The sequence below is a fragment of the Physeter macrocephalus genome, chromosome 13, assembly GCF_002837175.3.
Source record: "Physeter macrocephalus isolate SW-GA chromosome 13, ASM283717v5, whole genome shotgun sequence".
In the NCBI taxonomy this organism is placed as follows: domain Eukaryota; kingdom Metazoa; phylum Chordata; class Mammalia; order Artiodactyla; family Physeteridae; genus Physeter; species Physeter macrocephalus.
The window spans coordinates 33,931,259-33,955,762 of record NC_041226.1 but is presented as its reverse complement, the minus strand read 5'-3'; the positions used below and the strand labels follow the sequence as shown (position 1 = coordinate 33,955,762).

The window sequence follows — 24,504 nt, the reverse complement described above, 5'->3', positions numbered from 1 at the left end:
ACTAGTGCCTGTGTTATGGTGGATGAGGCTGGATCTTGTCTTTCTGGTGGGCAGGTCCACGTCTGGTGGTGTGTTTTGGGGTGTCTGTAGCCTTATTATGATTTTAGGCAGCCTCTCTGCTAATGGATGGGGCTGTAGACCTGTCTTGCTAGTTATTTGGCATAGGGTGTTCAGCACTGTAGCTTGCTGGTCGTTGAGTGAAGCTGGGTCTTGGTGTTGAGATGGAGATCTCTGGGAGATTTTCGCCATTTGATATCATGTGGAGCTGGGAGTTCTCTTGTGGACCAGTGTCCTGAAGTTGGTTCTCCCACCGCAGAGGCATAGCCCTGACGCCTGGCTGGAGCACCAAGAGCCTTTAATCCACACGGCTCAGAATAAAAGGGAGAAAAAAGAAAGGAAGGAAGGAAGGGAGGAAGGGAGGAACTGAGGAAGGAAGGAAGGAAGGAAGGGGATAACATAAAGTAGGATGAAAGAAAATAAAGTTATTAAAATAAAAATAAATAATGATTATTAAGAAGAATAATTTTAAAAAGTAAAAAAACCCAAAAAACAAACAAAAAACAAGCAAACAGAAAAAAACGGGCCAGTTAGAACCCTAGGACAAATGGTGAAAGAAAAGCTATACAGACAAAATGTCACACAGAAGCATGCACATACACACTCACGGAAGGGAGGAAGTGAGGAAGGAAGGAAGGAAGGAAGGAAGGGGATAAAATAAATAATGATTATTAAGAAGAATAATTTTAAAAAGTAAAAAAAACCCAAAAAACAAACAAAAAACAAGCAAACAGAAAAAAACGTGCCGGTTAGAACCCTAGGACAAATGGTGAAAGCAAAGCTATACAGACAAAATGTCACACAGAAGCATGCACATACACACTCACAAAAAGAGAAAAAGGGGTAAAAAATAATATATCTTGCTCCCAAAGTCCACTTCCTCAATTTGGGATGATTCGTTTTCTATTCAGGTATTCCACAGATGCAGGGTACATCAAGTCGATTGTGGAGATTTAATCCGCTGCTTCTGAGGCTGCTGGGAGAGATTTCCCTTTCTCTTCTTTGTTCGAACAACTTCTGGAGTTTAGCTTTGGCTTTGGCCCCGCCTCTGTGTGTAGGTCGCCTGAGGGCGTCTGTTCTTTGCTCACACAGGACGGGATTAAAGGAGCAGCTGATTCGGGGGCTCTGGCTCACTCAAGCCCGGGGGAGTGAGGGATACGGATGCGGGACGAGCCTGCAGTGGCAGAGGCCAGCGTGACGTTGCACCAGCCTGTGGCGCATCGTGCGTTGTCCCGGGGAAGTTGTCCCTGGATCACGGATCCTGGCAGTGGCTGGCTGCACAGGCTCCTGGGAGGGGCCGTGTGGATAGTGACCTGTGCCCGCACATAGGCTTCTTGGTGGCTGCAGCAGCGGGCTTAGCGTCTCATGCCCGTCTCGGGTCCGTGCTGATAGCCATGGCTCGCTCCCGTTTCTCCCAACCATTTCTTGTACCTCTTCTCTCTCTCTTTACTACTCTTTCGGTGATTCCATCTAAGGTCTTGGTTTTTACATACAAATGCTATGGTAATCTCTTTCTCCAACTGGAATATCCTATATCCAATTAACTTTTCTAGTTTTTTCAGTGAGGATCAATAATAGACAATGCGTGACGTTGCACCAGCCTGTGGCGCATCGTGCGTTGTCCCGGGGAAGTTGTCCCTGGATCACGGATCCTGGCAGTGGCTGTCTGCACAGGCTCCCGGGAGGGGCCGTGTGGATAGTGACCTGTGCTGGCACATAGGCTTCTTGGTGGCTGCAGCAGCGGGCTTAGCGTCTCATGCCCGTCTCGGGTCCGTGCTGATAGCCATGGCTCGCTCCCGTTTCTCCCAATCATTTCTTGTACCTCTTCTCTCTCTCTTTACTACTCTTTCGGTGATTCCATCTAAGATCTTGGTTTTTACATACAAATGCTATGGTAATCTCTTTCTCCAACTGGAATCTCCAATATCCAATTAACTTTTCTAGTTTTTTCAGTGAGGATCAATAATAGACAATATTTCCAACTTAACATCTCCAGAACGTAAGTCCTGATCTTTTTTCCCAAGCCTGTTTCCTCTGTTTGTGCTGATTTTTTTTCTATCTTAATAAATGTCAGCCTTTGAATTGCCCAGGCAATTCAAACTGTGGATTCAATCTTGCCTCCTCTCTTTCTATAGTAGTTATTTCTGTCTTTTTCATTTCATAGCTGCATCCCTAGCACCAAGAAGTGCTTAGTAGACATCATTAACAGGCTTGGAAGGAATGAAATGCATGAGCTAGTAAACAGAGAAGGTCTGGTGCCCAAAGATAGAACCTTCAGATAAGTTAGGATGCTCCCAGGAGGACAGAAACTCTTGTTTTCTTACCCTGGTCAGTTCCAGAGGAAGGTAGCTTTTGCCTGCTGTTGAAACTGTTAGTATGGCATAATTAATGCAAATTAATGGACATCATATATGCTACATTTTTGGAACATCAAACAGAACATGGTGATTAATTCTTTATGATGAATATCACAATTTCATTATTTCCTTGAGCTTCTGTTAATATTCTAGCATTCACTAACTAATTTCTTAAATGAATGTATGATTCCTAATGTACATTTCAATCTCAGAATTTTAAAAGCAGGATTTATCCTATTCTCCTCTGAAATTTGTTTCTTTCCTTGCATTTTATGTCTCTGTTAATGATCCCACCTCCTATCTAGTTGAACAACGAAGGTGGGAGGACTTGTAAATTCTTTTCTTTTGCCTCAACCGAATGTTCACCCAGCCATCAAATGTTTTTCAAGACCTCCTCATTGCTCAACGAAACTACTTGTATGATAGCTTCTTAACTTGAGTCTATTACCTCTATTATCGCCGCTCCTCTGCATAAAATCCTTTATGATTTCCCCTATTTCCAGCTGAGTCAGAAAGTTCTGATTCGGCACATGAAGCTGTGCCTCATCTGTCTGGCTTCATCTTTCTTGAGTCCTTCCCCTGCTCTCCCACTTCTGGCCTTACAAACTGCTCGGGAAATCTGAATTCCTTGTAATTCAGCAAAAGAGCCCAGATCTTTGAACATGTAAATTGCTCTGCTTTAAACATCTTGATCCTCCTTTTCATCTGGCTGTCTCCCTATTAATCCTTAAGAGTCAGCACTGTTCCTTAGCTGTCCTTGTTTTTATTTACTGTCTCCACATTCTCATCATATACTGAACACATCTCTTACAGTACATAGTATATTTGTGTTACTGAACATACTTATCTTCACTAGGGTAGGCAACATGTCCTATTTTACCTTTTTAGTTCCTGAGCCTTTTCTACTGTCTCTAGAAATTGAGTTATATGGGATAGATGCCAGATTGGCTCCCACTTATGCTGGTATGCTATACCAGTGTGAAATCATGTGATAAAAAATGTGTAAATGTCTCATTATATGTATTAGAAACCTAGAAGGAACTCTTTGGTCTTTACCTTGATTATAGAATGTTTTATCTGTAAGGACATAAATCAGTACATTTTACTGTATGAAGACATATGTTTACATGATATAAATTAATCAAAGAGTGGTTGTAGGTCATGATAGTGGCAAATTACTGTTACAATTGGGAAGGGATCCTTAAGAATTAAATTCTTTGTTTCAGCTTAAGTCAGTTACTAGTTTTCCTTTTATGAAAAATTGCCTTTTAAAACGTTTCCTGGGAATAATTTGGATGATTCTTTTCCCTTCTTTCTCCTCAATTTCATGCTAATATTATTCTACACATATCAACTTTCCATTTAGGTGATATTTGCTGCTAATTTTTATGTTGTTTATTTTTGCTGCTTTCTTTGAGTTGTCTATAATTTGAATCTTTTCCTGGAAACCTGGTGACTAATACTAATTTAATTTCTCTGAACGTAGAGAAATTAAATTAGTATGCTAATTTAATTATTTGTATGCTGTTTGAGATCTTTTAAAATGCTGAAAAAAGCATTTGTGGGTATTGGATAATGACTGGCAAGGAAGTGGAAAGAAAGCATTTTAAACTTGACTTTCTGACATGAACTGGTTACAGCTGAGTGAACCTGTACTGGAAAGGTAGACGCCGTTTTAAGTTTTTTCTTTTTTTCTTTTAAATATGTTTTCCTTTTCCCTCTCTTTCAAGTTTTGACAGTAGAGGCATGCAGGCCAGATTTTAGTGTTTAGATATCAAATAGAACAATTACAATATATTTCAACCAGCGGGAACTGAGACCCCTGTTGGTGTCTTAATCCCAAAATGGCATTTTAAATTCATATAAACCTTGCCTTAAGGGATGGAGAAAGGACAATTTAGGGAACAGCATGAGGTTAAACACATTGATCAGTAAGCTGGTCTTTCTTGTTAGATTTTGGTAGAATGTGGACTTAGAAAAATAGCATCATCAACAACAGCAAAGAATTCTTTGCTTCTCTAGAAGCAACCTCTTTTGCTTCCATTATATAGATTTTGGATAATGAAAGATATAATTCAGCCAGGGATTTAAAAAAAAGGAGATCCAGGTTGAAAGTTGGAGTGTTAAATATGAATGAGAGAATACAGCGATTTTTAATTTTCACCATTTAAGTTATATACTAAAGCATTTAGTTAGCTATGTTATTTCTTTATGTTTTCTTAATAAGTGTAACACACAGTAAGCTGAATTTTTGTCAAAATGTAGGAACCATTGCCTGATAAGTTAACTTCTAGTAATTAGCTGTGCAATGTTCATAATATAATTTTTGGTTATAACAACCCCATTAACTAGTTTCAGGCCTTTGTTAACTCTGGTTGACTTAAAGTCTTTGGGTTCCTCTTGATGAATGGGAAATTATTTTATTATCCTATTTTAGGATAGGATCTATCTAAGGATATTTATAGTTTTTCAACTAGTGTGTGTTCAGTTTATGTCTTATGTGTATGGAATGATATTTTTGGATAAGAACTTAACTTTTGGTTGGAGTGAATTAAAAATTCCACTGAAACTATATTTCTTGACTAATTTATAATTGACTAAAATATTTTACATACAAATTATTGTTTTAATAGACTCACCTGTGAAAGAAGATATTTGATAATACTTGGAACACAGCCTTGATGTTTCAGTTCTATTACTCTTTCTTTAATGTCAGAATCCAAGTCTAAGTCTTGCTGTGTAATTTATTGTAGGTAGCATGTATGCAGCTTATCAATGCCCTTGTTACATCTCCTGATGATTTGGACTTCAGGCTTCACATCAGAAATGAATTTATGCGTTGTGGATTGAAAGAGATATTGCCAGTAAGTGCCCTGCAGTCTCCTTATTAATATTTAAATTAGAGAAGTACTGAGTAGGGGGAAATTTAGATAAATTACCTTCAAGAATAATTTATCTGTGGGAAAAAAGGCTTGAATATAAAATCTAGTTTTGAAATAGATGATAAGGTTTGAGTATTATTTAACACTTTAAGTGTTTGAATGCTGTAAATCAAGTTGAATGGTTGGTTTATTGTTTATGTTTTTCATTAATTTTTTGCATTGTTAAAAACAAAACCATTCCTTATAATTCCTATTTAATATCTCTAGAATTTAAAACGTATTAAGAATGATGGCCTGGATATCCAACTTAAAGTCTTTGACGAGCATAAGGAAGAAGATTTGATTGAGTTCTTCCATCGTCTCGAAGATATTAGAGCTGAACTTGAATATCCTTTTGTTCTGAAGTCTAATCAAATATGTAAAATTACTGCTAACCCTTAAACAGCCCCCACCCCATAAAATATTAAACTTCTGAAGCCATTTCTAGATAAACGATATAAAATCAAACCTTTATTGAATCAGAAGGATGTTTGTATAAACCTTTTTTATTTTATTAGTTTATGTGTTTTTGTGAATACATGCATATGCAAATGGATGTTATAATCTACAAATGGATGCTTTTTAGACAAGCCTCTTATGTATACATGTACAATCTGTTCTTTTTGTTTGGCACTTCCCCTCCCCCTAGTACCTTCATCATTAGGAATAGGTGCCCCTAGCCTGCTGTTTAGTTCCTACCCTGTACCTTGGGTGTATCCTCATATGAGCCTTTGTTAATTCTGTGCCTCTGCAGATATCTGTGCTCGTCCAGAGATCTGCCACCTTTCTGTCTTCCACTGGGGCTGCTGCATGGTAGGTAATGCCTGGCACCAGCCCTCTTGGTCACGGCTCCCCCAGAACCCAAAGACTTCATTCACAACCAGCTGCCCACTACTCTTTCTGCCAGCAGTATCTTGGCTCAAGAGAGGAATATTGGTTGGAGTTGATTGTAGAGGAGAAGCCAGGAAGTGTCAGGTCAAGTTGTCATTTGCACATAGTTTTCCCTCTATTCTCATTCCTAACTACATGTGTTTTATTATATGCTGAGTATATATGATGCCTATTTTAGGCTAAGATACACAATAATCTTTCGAAGCCTTACAGAGCAGATTCCGTGTCACATTATTGCAGTTGTTCGGTATAGAGGATAAATAAATCCACATATTCCTTAATCAGTTTACTGAAGTGAATGATCTTCACAACATGGTGTGGAACACAGTTAAGGAAACCAGAGCCGAGGGATATTTCATTTCAATTCTGCAGCATCTTTTGCTGATTCGAAATGATTATTTTATAAGGTAAGAGGAAGCTATATTCTAATATTTTGTTTCACTAATAAAATTCTATTAATTGTGAAATTCACCTGATGTTTGATTTGGGCAAGCAAATATTTTTAAGTTTTGTATTTCTTTCATAATATTGATTCATAGAATGTGCTGTTTCCTCTGTGCATATATTTAGGTAGAAGATGGTACAAAATGATATTACTATTACTTTCTAAGCTCCAGCAGATTCTTGGTTACAACTTTTCAGCTGAATAAAAATGCAAACTAGCAACAAATTACTAGTTTACTGTGTGATGAATAATGTTTTCTGGTTAGTCCCTAGGCATTAGGAATGGCAGATACTAAACATCACTTTTATTAGTGTTTAAGTAGCTATCAAGTTCCTTAATAATACAGTTGTGTTTAATGTTGCTAATGTATCAGAAAGCTAGACAAATGACTTTTCAAGTTTGATTATATCCTAGACATCTCGAGCGTAACAAATCGTTTAAAGAAAATAATTGTTTATCCATGTATATCTGTAGTTATATATGGATAGTAACACTTAAGCTGCTGGATTGTTATGAAGATTAAAATGGTAACATGAGTGAGACTCCTAGCCAACTATCTGGCATATGGTGTATGCTCAATAAATGTTCTCTATACCCTCTTAACTCTTTTGTTACTGTTTTATGAAGGAAGCTGAGATCTTTGAATAAAAAACCATTTTGGTCACCTTTAATTTAATTTTGCTGAAATTTTATTCTCAAATACTATGGGTAGTATGTCTTTTCTTACTCTAATTTCAAGTAGAAGGAGTTGCTAGACAGTCTCATTCAGGCTGTGTCCTCTACGTGGTGTCAGAGGGTGCAATTTAGGTTTCTGATGTACCTAACAAGTGAATAGAATAAAAGTCTAAACATGGTAAAACTTTAGGTTCTTCGAGATGAGTACAGATCATCCACCCTACCTCTTTCCTTTGTAGAATTGGGAAATCCCAGTGGTATTCTAAAATAGAGTTCAGGAACCTGTTTTGAGACTTCATTTGCTTCTTTCTCATATTTTATTAAAATAAGACACTTTAAATGTTTAACCACTTCATAAATGCTAGATAAAAAATACTAATATTTGATTAATAATATTTTTAAGTATCATAGGTGCCCCACTAATTGTAATACTGTACTCTCCTGAAGATTTACCTAAAAATAAACTTGGAACTTCCATTTATTCTAAAGTAGCCCCAACCTTTTCTTGATACCTGTGTGGCGGGTCCTGTCAACCTCTGATTTTTTGCCGCTTGAATTTCCAAGAATTTAAGACTGCTGTTTGCTTTTGAAGCGTTGAATGTGTCTACGGTGTTACAAAGGGGGTTATTTAATCCCTTCATCTGTGTTCCAGGGAGCATGTGGTTGTGTCTAACTTCAAAACAGATTAAAAAGCACAACGGTAGTGGGGCACACTCAGGCGAGCTTTTCCCTTTAGTGGAATCAAGAGTCTAAAGAAATATTACATTGTAGCATTACCAAAGTGACATTAGTGAGGCATAGAAGTTCATCTAGTTTGGTCATTTTTTGAGTAGCACCTTTTAAGTTTGATACTCCTCTATGTTGCCTTCTTTCTTGGCTCTTTAAGCCCGACGCCCTTGGTCTTTGTTCCAGATATGGTTGCTATGAAGGCAGAATTCTTCCCATGACTGCTGTAGTTAAGATGACCCCATCGATTCTTTCCTATGTTCCAAAATTCTCAATTATTTCTTACTATTATTGTTGTTGTTGATTCTTATAGTGAGTATACATTTATTACAAGATAGAGTCAGAATTGTGGTCACTTATATAATATATTTATGATATATTCATCCTTTTAATTAACATACAGTAAATTTTACTCTTTTTGCTGTGTAGTCCAAGATTCATAAACTTGTTCTTTTGGTTTTACCTTCATTTTTCGGTTTTACTATCTCGAATGGACCTAGATTTCACCTTTCAGAAATATTCAGTTATCTGAACATTTTTGACTGATGAACATTTAAAATTAATATTGACATTAATAAATACAATTTTTGAAGTTTTTATAAGTTAATTTTCATTGTAGAATGCAAAATATTGTCATTTAAAAGAATTAGTGGATGGGAAAATTAAAATCTTTGCTTACTTTCACATCTGGAACAAAAGGAAATTTTACTGAAATGGAACTCGATTGGAGAATGTACATCAAAGGTCCCCAAGAAAAATCCAATGCTGTAAGATAATTGGAAGATGGATAGAAGATCAAATTCAATTCTGTAACAAATTATTAATGGCTTATTGTGTGCAAAATAGCATCTTAGTTGAATGTGCATGGGAGATAATTTCTGATATTTGGTAAAAAAAAAAACTGCAGAGAAAGTGAAGGTGATTTCAAAATATTCTCCAACAAAAATGACTTTTATTAATGAAGTAATGATATTTATGTTTATCCCTTAATTAGGTTGTTTACATATTCCTTTGACATATTCATTACCTTACCAATATCACTCATAGAGATTATTTTCTAGATTTACATTTCTAGAATACAGAACTACATTGTTCTTTACTAGTATTGCCTTACTGAAAGAGTTTTTGCATGAATTTTCAGCTACATTATAAATGAGCTCATAATTTAGGGTGGTGGAAGTGAGAAAACAATGACATTATGTTTTTTAAAAAAATTACACACAGTAGCTTGTGTTAATTTAAGCCATGTTTTTATTAAAACAACATCAAGATAACATTAAATAAGAGTAAAAAAAGGGACAGAGTGCGTCATCTCAGTTTTTAAATGTCATAGATAGAAACGTGTGTGCAATTTATGTACCTCAAGTGTAAATGTGGTTATTATAGCTAAAATATTAGAGAATGGGAGATTATTTCATTGAAAGAAGTTGAGAAAATTGAGGAAAGCATTGATAATACCTTCTTGCTTTAATCTGTATCCAAGAACACTATGTCTTGAATATTTTTACTCTATGACAATTAATGAACATTGTCTGATTTGCTAATGTTAAGCTGTAGTGAATTTTCTTCAGCATAATGGATGGTTTATTAGGTACCAGGTAAATAGGTCCAGGGCAGTAGGTCATAGTATACAGGGAAGGAAATCTCAAGTAGCTGGAGGCATCGTCACATACGTGGTGAGAAGGGGTTGGAGAGGAAAACTATGCAAAAAGTCATTGAGAAGAAATAGTCCTAAGTGGTGGTTCGGATGGAGGACTGTACTCATTAGAATATTACCCACCCTCTCTATCACTCTCTCTATCACTGTAGTTTGGTTTTGTTTGTAAAATCTTCTGGATATTTCTTTCACGTTTGTTGGCTTGAGTTTTAAGGGATTTTTTTAGCTTATTACTAACACAGGTGGATTGAACTTAATTGTACTAACACGTGAAGCCTATTTGGGGATTTTAATTAAATTTAAATTTTGGACAAAAATTGTTATACTGAATTTTTCTAGCTTTCTTTTGAGTAAGGAACATTCATTTGATATTGTTTATAATTCACAGTATCACAAACATTCTAAAAACAGTGAACTGTATGGATTTAAGAACCTTCCAGATAATTTTTTAGAAAATATATCTTTTGGTTTGTATTAGTAAAATGAATTAATGGTAGCTTTTTCAGTATGGTACAGTGATAGGTTGATGATCTCTGCTGAGGACTGCTTTTAAGTACATATCACTTCATTTTAATATTCTCTTTCTTACTGCCTACTAATTAAGTCAAGATTCTGGGATCACGGATCCTGGCAGTGGCTGGCTGCACAGGCTCCTGGGAGGGGCCGTGTGGATAGTGACCTGTGCTCGCACATAGGCTTCTTGGTGGCTGCAGCAGCGGGCTTAGCGTCTCATGCCCGTCTCGGGTCCGTGCTGATAGCCATGGCTCGCTCCCGTTTCTCCCAACCATTTCTTGTACCTCTTCTCTCTCTCTTTACTACTCTTTCGGTGATTCCATCTAAGATCTTGGTTTTTACATACAAATGCTATGGTAATCTCTTTCTCCAACTGGAATCTCCAATATCCAATTAACTTTTCTAGTTTTTTCAGTGAGGATCAATAATAGACAATATTTCCAACTTAACATCTCCAGAACGTAAGTCCTGATCTTTTTTCCCAAGCCTGTTTCCTCTGTTTGTGCTGATTTTTTTTCTATCTTAATAAATGTCAGCCTTTGAATTGCCCAGGCAATTCAAACTGTGGATTCAATCTTGCCTCCTCTCTTTCTATAGTAGTTATTTCTGTCGTTTCTCCCAATCATTTCTTGTACCTCTTCTCTCTCTCTTTACTACTCTTTCGGTGATTCCATCTAAGATCTTGGTTTTTACATACAAATGCTATGGTAATCTCTTTCTCCAACTGGAATCTCCAATATCCAATTAACTTTTCTAGTTTTTTCAGTGAGGATCAATAATAGACAATATTTCCAACTTAACATCTCCAGAACGTAAGTCCTGATCTTTTTTCCCAAGCCTGTTTCCTCTGTTTGTGCTGATTTTTTTTCCTATCTTAATAAATGTCAGCCTTTGAATTGCCCAGGCAATTCGAACTGTGGATTCAATCTTGCCTCCTCTCTTTCTATAGTAGTTATTTCTGTCTTTTTCATTTCATAGCTGCATCCCTAGCACCAAGAAGTGCTTAGTAGACATCATTAACAGGCTTGGAAGGAATGAAATGCATGAGCTAGTAAACAGAGAAGGTCTGGTGCCCAAAGATAGAACCTTCAGATAAGTTAGGATGCTCCCAGGAGGACAGAAACTCTTGTTTTCTTACCCTGGTCAGTTCCAGAGGAAGGTAGCTTTTGCCTGCTGTTGAAACTGTTAGTATGGCATAATTAATGCAAATTAATGGACATCATATATGCTACATTTTTGGAACATCAAACAGAACATGGTGATTAATTCTTTATGATGAATATCACAATTTCATTATTTCCTTGAGCTTCTGTTAATATTCTAGCATTCACTAACTAATTTCTTAAATGAATGTATGATTCCTAATGTACATTTCAATCTCAGAATTTTAAAAGCAGGATTTATCCTATTCTCCTCTGAAATTTGTTTCTTTCCTTGCATTTTATGTCTCTGTTAATGATCCCACCTCCTATCTAGTTGAACAACGAAGGTGGGAGGACTTGTAAATTCTTTTCTTTTGCCTCAACCGAATGTTCACCCAGCCATCAAATGTTTTTCAAGACCTCCTCATTGCTCAACGAAACTACTTGTATGATAGCTTCTTAACTTGAGTCTATTACCTCTATTATCGCCGCTCCTCTGCATAAAATCCTTTATGATTTCCCCTATTTCCAGCTGAGTCAGAAAGTTCTGATTCGGCACATGAAGCTGTGCCTCATCTGTCTGGCTTCATCTTTCTTGAGTCCTTCCCCTGCTCTCCCACTTCTGGCCTTACAAACTGCTCGGGAAATCTGAATTCCTTGTAATTCAGCAAAAGAGCCCAGATCTTTGAACATGTAAATTGCTCTGCTTTAAACATCTTGATCCTCCTTTTCATCTGGCTGTCTCCCTATTAATCCTTAAGAGTCAGCACTGTTCCTTAGCTGTCCTTGTTTTTATTTACTGTCTCCACATTCTCATCATATACTGAACACATCTCTTACAGTACATAGTATATTTGTGTTACTGAACATACTTATCTTCACTAGGGTAGGCAACATGTCCTATTTTACCTTTTTAGTTCCTGAGCCTTTTCTACTGTCTCTAGAAATTGAGTTATATGGGATAGATGCCAGATTGGCTCCCACTTATGCTGGTATGCTATACCAGTGTGAAATCATGTGATAAAAAATGTGTAAATGTCTCATTATATGTATTAGAAACCTAGAAGGAACTCTTTGGTCTTTACCTTGATTATAGAATGTTTTATCTGTAAGGACATAAATCAGTACATTTTACTGTATGAAGACATATGTTTACATGATATAAATTAATCAAAGAGTGGTTGTAGGTCATGATAGTGGCAAATTACTGTTACAATTGGGAAGGGATCCTTAAGAATTAAATTCTTTGTTTCAGCTTAAGTCAGTTACTAGTTTTCCTTTTATGAAAAATTGCCTTTTAAAACGTTTCCTGGGAATAATTTGGATGATTCTTTTCCCTTCTTTCTCCTCAATTTCATGCTAATATTATTCTACACATATCAACTTTCCATTTAGGTGATATTTGCTGCTAATTTTTATGTTGTTTATTTTTGCTGCTTTCTTTGAGTTGTCTATAATTTGAATCTTTTCCTGGAAACCTGGTGACTAATACTAATTTAATTTCTCTGAACGTAGAGAAATTAAATTAGTATGCTAATTTAATTATTTGTATGCTGTTTGAGATCTTTTAAAATGCTGAAAAAAGCATTTGTGGGTATTGGATAATGACTGGCAAGGAAGTGGAAAGAAAGCATTTTAAACTTGACTTTCTGACATGAACTGGTTACAGCTGAGTGAACCTGTACTGGAAAGGTAGACGCCGTTTTAAGTTTTTTCTTTTTTTCTTTTAAATATGTTTTCCTTTTCCCTCTCTTTCAAGTTTTGACAGTAGAGGCATGCAGGCCAGATTTTAGTGTTTAGATATCAAATAGAACAATTACAATATATTTCAACCAGCGGGAACTGAGACCCCTGTTGGTGTCTTAATCCCAAAATGGCATTTTAAATTCATATAAACCTTGCCTTAAGGGATGGAGAAAGGACAATTTAGGGAACAGCATGAGGTTAAACACATTGATCAGTAAGCTGGTCTTTCTTGTTAGATTTTGGTAGAATGTGGACTTAGAAAAATAGCATCATCAACAACAGCAAAGAATTCTTTGCTTCTCTAGAAGCAACCTCTTTTGCTTCCATTATATAGATTTTGGATAATGAAAGATATAATTCAGCCAGGGATTTAAAAAAAAGGAGATCCAGGTTGAAAGTTGGAGTGTTAAATATGAATGAGAGAATACAGCGATTTTTAATTTTCACCATTTAAGTTATATACTAAAGCATTTAGTTAGCTATGTTATTTCTTTATGTTTTCTTAATAAGTGTAACACACAGTAAGCTGAATTTTTGTCAAAATGTAGGAACCATTGCCTGATAAGTTAACTTCTAGTAATTAGCTGTGCAATGTTCATAATATAATTTTTGGTTATAACAACCCCATTAACTAGTTTCAGGCCTTTGTTAACTCTCGTTGACTTAAAGTCTTTGGGTTCCTCTTGATGAATGGGAAATTATTTTATTATCCTATTTTAGGATAGGATCTATCTAAGGATATTTATAGTTTTTCAACTAGTGTGTGTTCAGTTTATGTCTTATGTGTATGGAATGATATTTTTGGATAAGAACTTAACTTTTGGTTGGAGTGAATTAAAAATTCCACTGAAACTATATTTCTTGTCTAATTTATAATTGACTAAAATATTTTACATACAAATTATTGTTTTAATAGACTCACCTGTGAAAGAAGATATTTGATAATACTTGGAACACAGCCTTGATGTTTCAGTTCTATTACTCTTTCTTTAATGTCAGAATCCAAGTCTAAGTCTTGCTGTGTAATTTATTGTAGGTAGCATGTATGCAGCTTATCAATGCCCTTGTTACATCTCCTGATGATTTGGACTTCAGGCTTCACATCAGAAATGAATTTATGCGTTGTGGATTGAAAGAGATATTGCCAGTAAGTGCCCTGCAGTCTCCTTATTAATATTTAAATTAGAGAAGTACTGAGTAGGGGGAAATTTAGATAAATTACCTTCAAGAATAATTTATCTGTGGGAAAAAAGGCTTGAATATAAAATCTAGTTTTGAAATAGATGATAAGGTTTGAGTATTATTTAACACTTTAAGTGTTTGAATGCTGTAAATCAAGTTGAATGGTTGGTTTATTGTTTATGTTTTTCATTAATTTTTTGCATTGTTAAAAACAAAACCATTCCTTATAATTCCTATTTAATATCTCTAGAATTTAAAACGTATTAAGAATGATGGCCTGGATATCCAACTTAAAGTCTTTGACGAGCATAAGGAAGAAGATTTGATTGAGTTCTTCCATCGTCTCGAAGATATTAGAGCTGAACTTGAATATCCTTTTGTTCTGAAGTCTAATCAAATATGTAAAATTACTGCTAACCCTTAAACAGCCCCCACCCCATAAAATATTAAACTTCTGAAGCCATTTCTAGATAAACGATATAAAATCAAACCTTTATTGAATCAGAAGGATGTTTGTATAAACCTTTTTTATTTTATTAGTTTATGTGTTTTTGTGAATACATGCATATGCAAATGGATGTTATAATCTACAAATGGATGCTTTTTAGACAAGCCTCTTATGTATACATGTACAATCTGTTCTTTTTGTTTGGCACTTCCCCTCCCCCTAGTACCTTCATCATTAGGAATAGGTGCCCCTAGCCTGCTGTTTAGTTCCTACCCTGTACCTTGGGTGTATCCTCATATGAGCCTTTGTTAATTCTGTGCCTCTGCAGATATCTGTGCTCGTCCAGAGATCTGCCACCTTTCTGTCTTCCACTGGGGCTGCTGCATGGTAGGTAATGCCTGGCACCAGCCCTCTTGGTCACGGCTCCCCCAGAACCCAAAGACTTCATTCACAACCAGCTGCCCACTACTCTTTCTGCCAGCAGTATCTTGGCTCAAGAGAGGAATATTGGTTGGAGTTGATTGTAGAGGAGAAGCCAGGAAGTGTCAGGTCAAGTTGTCATTTGCACATAGTTTTCCCTCTATTCTCATTCCTAACTACATGTGTTTTATTATATGCTGAGTATATATGATGCCTATTTTAGGCTAAGATACACAGTAATCTTTCGAAGCCTTACAGAGCAGATTCCGTGTCACATTATTGCAGTTGTTCGGTATAGAGGATAAATAAATCCACATATTCCTTAATCAGTTTACTGAAGTGAATGATCTTCACAACATGGTGTGGAACACAGTTAAGGAAACCAGAGCCGAGGGATATTTCATTTCAATTCTGCAGCATCTTTTGCTGATTCGAAATGATTATTTTATAAGGTAAGAGGAAGCTATATTCTAATATTTTGTTTCACTAATAAAATTCTATTAATTGTGAAATTCACCTGATGTTTGATTTGGGCAAGCAAATATTTTTAAGTTTTGTATTTCTTTCATAATATTGATTCATAGAATGTGCTGTTTCCTCTGTGCATATATTTAGGTAGAAGATGGTACAAAATGATATTACTATTACTTTCTAAGCTCCAGCAGATTCTTGGTTACAACTTTTCAGCTGAATAAAAATGCAAACTAGCAACAAATTACTAGTTTACTGTGTGATGAATAATGTTTTCTGGTTAGTCCCTAGGCATTAGGAATGGCAGATACTAAACATCACTTTTATTAGTGTTTAAGTAGCTATCAAGTTCCTTAATAATACAGTTGTGTTTAATGTTGCTAATGTATCAGAAAGCTAGACAAATGACTTTTCAAGTTTGATTATATCCTAGACATCTCGAGCGTAACAAATCGTTTAAAGAAAATAATTGTTTATCCATGTATATCTGTAGTTATATATGGATAGTAACACTTAAGCTGCTGGATTGTTATGAAGATTAAAATGGTAACATGAGTGAGACTCCTAGCCAACTATCTGGCATATGGTGTATGCTCAATAAATGTTCTCTATACCCTCTTAACTCTTTTGTTACTGTTTTATGAAGGAAGCTGAGATCTTTGAATAAAAAACCATTTTGGTCACCTTTAATTTAATTTTGCTGAAATTTTATTCTCAAATACTATGGGTAGTATGTCTTTTCTTACTCTAATTTCAAGTAGAAGGAGTTGCTAGACAGTCTCATTCAGGCTGTGTCCTCTACGTGGTGTCAGAGGGTGCAATTTAGGTTTCTGATGTACCTAACAAGTGAATAGAATAAAAGTCTAAACATGGTAAAACTTTAGGTTCTTCGAGATGAGTACAGATCATCCACCCTACCTCTTTCCTTTGTAGAATTGGGAAATCCCAGTGGTATTCTAAAATAGAGTTCAGGAACCTGTTTTGAGACTTCATTTGCTTCTTTCTCATATTTTATTAAAATAAGACACTTTAAATGTTTAACCACTTCATAAATGCTAGATAAAAAATACTAATATTTGATTAATAATATTTTTAAGTATCATAGGTGCCCCACTAATTGTAATACTGTACTCTCCTGAAGATTTACCTAAAAATAAACTTGGAACTTCCATTTATTCTAAAGTAGCCCCAACCTTTTCTTGATACCTGTGTGGCGGGTCCTGTCAACCTCTGATTTTTTGCCGCTTGAATTTCCAAGAATTTAAGACTGCTGTTTGCTTTTGAAGCGTTGAATGTGTCTACGGTGTTACAAAGGGGGTTATTTAATCCCTTCATCTGTGTTCTGGGGAGCATGTGGTTGTGTCTAACTTCAAAACAGATTAAAAAGCACAACGGTAGTGGGGCACACTCAGGCGAGCTTTTCCCTTTAGTGGAATCAAGAGTCTAAAGAAATATTACATTGTAGCATTACCAAAGTGACATTAGTGAGGCATAGAAGTTCATCTAGTTTGGTCATTTTTTGAGTAGCACCTTTTAAGTTTGATACTCCTCTATGTTGCCTTCTTTCTTGGCTCTTTAAGCCCGACGCCCTTGGTCTTTGTTCCAGATATGGTTGCTATGAAGGCAGAATTCTTCCCATGACTGCTGTAGTTAAGATGACCCCATCGATTCTTTCCTATGTTCCAAAATTCTCAATTATTTCTTACTATTATTGTTGTTGTTGATTCTTATAGTGAGTATACATTTATTACAAGATAGAGTCAGAATTGTGGTCACTTATATAATATATTTATGATATATTCATCCTTTTAATTAACATACAGTAAATTTTACTCTTTTTGCTGTGTAGTCCAAGATTCATAAACTTGTTCTTTTGGTTTTACCTTCATTTTTCGGTTTTACTATCTCGAATGGACCTAGATTTCACCTTTCAGAAATATTCAGTTATCTGAACATTTTTGACTGATGAACATTTAAAATTAATATTGACATTAATAAATACAATTTTTGAAGTTTTTATAAGTTAATTTTCATTGTAGAATGCAAAATATTGTCATTTAAAAGAATTAGTGGATGGGAAAATTAAAATCTTTGCTTACTTTCACATCTGGAACAAAAGGAAATTTTACTGAAATGGAACTCGATTGGAGAATGTACATCAAAGGTCCCCAAGAAAAATCCAATGCTGTAAGATAATTGGAAGATGGATAGAAGATCAAATTCAATTCTGTAACAAATTATTAATGGCTTATTGTGTGCAAAATAGCATCTTAGTTGAATGTGCATGGGAGATAATTTCTGATATTTGGTAAAAAAAAAAAACTGCAGAGAAAGTGAAGGTGATTTCAAAATATTCTCCAACAAAAATGACTTTTATTAATGAAGTAATGATATTTATGTTTATCCCTTAATTAGGTTGTTTACATATTCCTTTGACATATTCATTACCTTACCAATATCACTCATAGAGATTATTTTCTAGATTTACATTTCTAGAATACAGAACTACATTGTTCTTTACTAGTATTGCCTTACTGAAAGAGTTTTTGCATGAATTTTCAGCTACATTATAAATGAGCTCATAATTTAGGGTGGTGGAAGTGAGAAAACAATGACATTATGTTTTTTAAAAAAATTACACACAGTAGCTTGTGTTAATTTAAGCCATGTTTTTATTAAAACAACATCAAGATAACATTAAATAAGAGTAAAAAAAGGGACAGAGTGCGTCATCTCAGTTTTTAAATGTCATAGATAGAAACGTGTGTGCAATTTATGTACCTCAAGTGTAAATGTGGTTATTATAGCTAAAATATTAGAGAATGGGAGATTATTTCATTGAAAGAAGTTGAGAAAATTGAGGAAAGCATTGATAATACCTTCTTGCTTTAATCTGTATCCAAGAACACTATGTCTTGAATATTTTTACTCTATGACAATTAATGAACATTGTCTGATTTGCTAATGTTAAGCTGTAGTGAATTTTCTTCAGCATAATGGATGGTTTATTAGGTACCAGGTAAATAGGTCCAGGGCAGTAGGTCATAGTATACAGGGAAGGAAATCTCAAGTAGCTGGAGGCATCGTCACATACGTGGTGAGAAGGGGTTGGAGAGGAAAACTATGCAAAAAGTCATTGAGAAGAAATAGTCCTAAGTGGTGGTTCGGATGGAGGACTGTACTCATTAGAATATTACCCACCCTCTCTATCACTCTCTCTATCACTGTAGTTTGGTTTTGTTTGTAAAATCTTCTGGATATTTCTTTCACGTTTGTTGGCTTGAGTTTTAAGGGATTTTTTTAGCTTATTACTAACACAGGTGGATTGAACTTAATTGTACTAACACGTGAAGCCTATTTGGGGATTTTAATTAAATTTAAATTTTGGACAAAAATTGTTATACTGAATTTTTCTAGCTTTCTTTTGAGTAAGGAACATTCATTTGATATTGTTTATAATTCACAGTATCACAAACATTCTAAAAACAGTGAACTGTATGGATTTAAGAACCTTCCAGATAATTTTTTAGAAAATATATCTTTTGGTTTGTATTAGTAAAATGAATTAATGGTAGCTTTTTCAGTATGGTACAGTGATAGGTTGATGATCTCTGCTGAGGACTGCTTTTAAGTACATATCACTTCATTTTAATATTCTCTTTCTTACTGCCTACTAATTAAGTCAAGATTCTGCCTATTGTAAGAAAATGATCTTTAAAGCACACTGTATTTATAGCTAAAAGATCATAAAAAATATAATGTGTTAAAATCATTAGAAGGAAAGTGGCAGTTGTATTTACTCTCACTCCCATGTTAAATCTATATGTCAACTGTTGAAACTATACAATTGTATATTACTGAACTAGAAATCAAGCTCCTGAAATATTTTGTTTTGATGTAAAGTTACACTAATAGAGTGTACATTTATTCTTTTCCTTGGTTCTAGGCAACAGTACTTCAAATTAATTGATGAGTGTGTATCCCAGATTGTACTGCATAGAGATGGGATGGATCCAGACTTCACATATCGAAAAAGACTAGACTTAGATTTAAGTCAGTTTGTTGGTGAGTGTTTCTCTGTTATATAAAAGGAAATATCTTATGTCCCTTACCCATGGGTTAGTGCTAGAGTGTTGTTTCTCACAGTGTGGCCTGTAGACTCCAGAGGGTCCTGGATACCTTTTCAGGAGGTCCTAATAGTCAAAACTATTTTCATAACAATACTGAGACAGTTATTTGCCACTTTAACTCTATTGATATTTTCAGAGCAATATTGGGAAAACTGCTGGTACTTTGTTGTGAATCAAGGCAGTGGCACCAAACTGTGTTAGTAGCCATGGGATTCTTTATTCTCAGTAAAACAAAAGAAATGAAACAAAAAAAGTGCCATTTTTTATTTAAGAATGTCCTTGATAAAGAACTAAGAAAATGTTAATTTTATTAAATATTTACCTTTGCACACACATCATTTCAATAATTCTGTGTGAATATATTCAATATTCAATATATTGTGTGTGTGAATCCCTTGTGCTGCAAACCAGAGTCCAATAGGAAATACTTGTGTAATCGTCTGAGTTGCCAGCCGAAATGCCTGCTTTTTTTTTTTTAACTTTGAAAAAAGGATTGTCATACAAATTGTGGCTACTCAGATGTGAGTGTTTGGCACACACTTTCCTAAAAATGAAATAAAATGTGTCTGTAACTTCAATGAAAATGATAAAATATGTTACCAATGATAAAATTGGAATATTCAAGTAAATATTTGAGTTTTGGAAAACTTGTACTTGCTACCATCATCTTGGCAGCTTTGCAGTTCTAAATTTTTTTTCTGATGAGATCAGTGGTGGTATTACCCTATCTGATTATTTTGATATTGTATGATGAGATGTGTCACCATTTGGAGGATCTGCATGACTCTGCAAACAACTCTTTCCCAAATGACCAGGGCTTGATGTGTCTAAATGATTTAAAAGTAACAGAGTACAAAATGGTCATTGACATCATACCTGATTCCACATTGTAACTAATGTTTAAGAAGTTACCATATGTCAAACCTTGGTTTAGCATTAAAAAGGAATATCTATTATTTGCGTGAAGTTGTTGTTTCTTCATATAATATTTGAGTTCAGGAAGAAGTGTGGAATGTATAGAACGAGAAAGGAGTAGGTAATACTAGTGAGACTGATAAAGTGAATACTTGTTTCTCTCTGCAGGAGAGAAGAAATTAGGAGTTCCTGGGGGTGGGAGGGACATAGAAATGAAGAAAAATATGCTCTAAATATGTAGCAAACTAAAATGTGGAATGATTCTGAATAGTGTCTGAAGAGAAAACTTTTTCTACCTGGACATTAGGAATATTTTTTCTTGAGTAGGTGAGAGGTTTTGACATTGAATTCTTGAGAAGGAAATACTATGTAATCTTTGAATACTTCTTGGCTATATAAGTGAAACATGTTACATAGTTATAGGAGTTCATTGTGTTTATTTATTGTAAATGTTTAGAATAAACTTATAGACACAATGCAGAAGACTTAAATACTATTGGAAAGTATAGGGCACAGATAACTCCATATATTAAAAGAGGGATTCAAGAGATGCTGTCTGTGCAACAAGAATCAGAGGATTAAGTATTAATTTAGTGCTACAGAGCCAGCCAAATGAAAGTAAAATTATCAGAAATTGGGATTAGATGGGAAACAGTGTTTTCTTATTTCATAGTAGGAAGTTATCTATAATGTCCTAAATAGTTAAATCAGAAAATAATGGTGTACACACTTTATTTAGAGTTAGGAAGCTAACCACCAGAGCTGTAAGAGGAAGCATTTAGGAAGCGGGACTGAGTTTTGGATGCAATGATTTGGTTGACTTTTGCTTCTCCTAACTTGTTCTGTGGTATATTTTCTTAAACCATGTTCATTATTACTTTCATTATAAAAAGAAAGAAGGGATACAGTACATTCATGAGACATCCATAATGAATTCATTCATAGTATGAATTACTTCTCCTGCAAAGTATCCCATCATGTGGATACATATCAGAGCTTATTAGTCAATCTATTATTGGTGGACATTTACGTTATTTGCAGTTTTTTGCTAACATAATATTTTAATGACTATTCTTGCTTAAAGGCAAAGTCCTGGAACTACATTACTGGGTGTAAAGGCAAAGTCCTAGAAATACATTACTGGGTGAAAGAAAATATTAATTTTAAGTTTTAGTACATATTGCATAGTTTCTCATCAGCAAAGTTCCTTAATTATACTTCCACTGTTTTTAGGAGAGTAGGGTTCCCTGTGCTATCTCCAATACTTGACATTAGGGATCATATAATCTTTGCTTATTTCTCATTAAAACTTTTTACATTTTCTTATTACTAGGGAAAATCAAGTATCTGTTCTAACGATTTAGCAATTTTTAATTTTTTTATTCCTAATTTTCGGCTCATTACTCTTGCACATTTTCCTAGTTGGTATTGACTATCCTCTTCTCCTCTTTTTTCAAAATATTTATGAATTGAGGATAGCAACCTTTCAGCATTGTATGTTACAGTTGAACTCCCTCCTCCTTTTGCCTAATACAAGGTTAGAATTGTAATTGGGTTTATCTTTCTCCTTATATTTTGTGACCTTGGTATCATGCTTAGAAAATCCTTCTCCATTCCAACATTATATGTGTCACTATTTTGTGTATTTTATTACTGACACTATTTCTAATTTTTCTCTATGATTTTTTTCTTTCTAAACTTTTAAAGTAACAATGAATTAAAAAAAATTTTGTCATTGCAATTTTAGATATTTGCATAGATCAGGTGAAACTAGAAGAGTTTGAAGAGAAAGCATCAGAACTTAACAAGAAAGTAAGTAATTTGACTAACTTTGCAAGACTATATGGGGGCTCCTGCAGCTCTGCTTCTGCCTCATGGACTCTGTGCCTTCTTCTCACTTCCTTCTTTACCTCCTTCAGGTATTTTCACAAATGCCATTCTCTGAGGAGGACTTCCTGGACCATTATATTTAAACATTTAAACTCCCCACTCCCAACTCTGACCCTCCCTGTGCTTCTTTTCTTGTTTTTTCTACTGTTGTATGACCATCTGACATGTTGCATCATTTAGGTATCTGTGTGTGTATATGCGAATGTCTTGTCTATTTCTCCCTCTGGAATAAACTTTATGAGGGATTTGTGTTTGCTTTATTCACTATCCTGGCACCTAGAACAATTCCTGGACTGAGAACTAAAACATATTCTTTGAATGAGTTGAATGAATAAATGATTGACAATGTACACAGTCAGCATTTTAAGATTGGAGTATTTCTCAAGACATCATATAATTTAGGCCCTTAAGATTGAAATTATGTCTAAAAATTTTGAGAGAAAAAGTTTAACTTGCTTTCTGTTTTGATTAAAGTTACTTCATTAGACTAAGTGGAACCACATAAAATTGTCATTTTCATAGATAAAAAGTATTGAATGTCAGCAGTTTCATTTGTTTCTGGCCAATAGTATTGCTGACAATCTAGCCATTCCCCACTTTTCTTTAAGGTAGTGTTTTGTGCTTTTATCTCTACTTAATGGGTATCTATTAGACTTTTTCTCTGTTTTTAAAATTTTACTTTAAAATTTTATTATTATTTTTTGTTGTTGGATTCTTTACATTTTAAGTAGTCACTCTGATTTGAATTCTTAGGGCTGGTTCCTCACATTCAAGGAATCATGGTAATTACTGCTACCACCATCTCAATGAACACATACGAAAGGAACATTTACACTGAGTTAGGCACTGTGCCAGAGAGTCTACATTTTTGACGTGTCAGGCCCTACATGAATCTTGAGAGAATTGTACATTTTTTATAGACTTTTAAGATAAAACATAACTTGCAAATGGTAGACACTTTCATAAGTTATTTGTAACTTATGAAAAACTTTGTAAGTATCCTGTCCAAGAAGTCCTAAGTTTCACCAAATACTTAGTGAGAGGATGTTATCTCCCAGGCCTTTGGCTGCAGGCTTGGATTACAGCTGTGGATATGATATCGCCATTGCTGCGAAGCAACTAAGTTTACAGGGGGAAACACATTAATAGATCCTTTAAATTAAATGTCATAGGTGTTCCAGTTGATAGATGTTTTTGTTGTATGGTGACCTTTCACCCCACTGACTCTGTATTCCAAGCTCAGTAAATACTTCAATTCATCGTGGGAAAGTAGTAGCAAACTTTCAAGTGTTTGATTTGAATGCATCCTAGATAGTTTAAATTTCCTTTTTTTTAAACATCTTTATGGAGTATAATTGCTTTACAATGGTGTGTTAGTTTCTGCTTTATAACAAAGTGAATCAGCTATACATATACATATATCCCCATATCTCCTGCCTCTTGTGTCTCCCTCCCACCCTCCCTATTCCACCCCTCTAGGTGGTCACAAAGCACTGAGCTGATCTCCTTGTGCTATGTGGCTGCTTCCCACTAGCTATCTATTTTACATTTCGTAGTGTATATATGTCCATGCCAATCTCTCACCTCATCCCAGTTTACCCTTCCCCCTCCCCGTGTCCTCAAGTCCATTCTCTAGTAAGTTTGTGTCTTTATTCCCATCTTGCCCCTAGGTTCTTCATGACCATTATTTTTGTTTTTTAGATTCCACATATATGTGTTAGCATACGGTATTTGTTTTTCTCTTTCTGACTTCACTCTGTATGACAGAATCTAGGTCCATCCACCTCACTACAAATAACTCAATTTCGTTTCTTTTTATGGCTGAGTAATATTCCATTGTATATATGTGCCACATCTTCTTTATCCATCCATCTGTTGATGGACACTTAGGTTGCTTCCATGACCTGGCTATTGTAAA

General features: G+C 35.0%; 1 protein-coding gene across 1 annotated transcript in view; it reads left to right on the top strand.

Annotated features, from left to right (window-relative positions):
* The window catches only part of DIAPH3 (diaphanous related formin 3), a 565,759-nt gene that overhangs the window by 187,955 nt on the left and 353,300 nt on the right, over positions 1–24,504 (top strand). Inside the window, exons 10-14 of the mRNA XM_055089317.1 lie at positions 5,172–5,278; positions 5,564–5,682; positions 6,517–6,633; positions 19,598–19,716; positions 22,444–22,508. Of these exons, the coding sequence (XP_054945292.1) occupies positions 5,172–5,278; positions 5,564–5,682; positions 6,517–6,633; positions 19,598–19,716; positions 22,444–22,508 (527 nt within the window). The remainder of the gene's footprint in view (positions 1–5,171; positions 5,279–5,563; positions 5,683–6,516; positions 6,634–19,597; positions 19,717–22,443; positions 22,509–24,504) is intronic.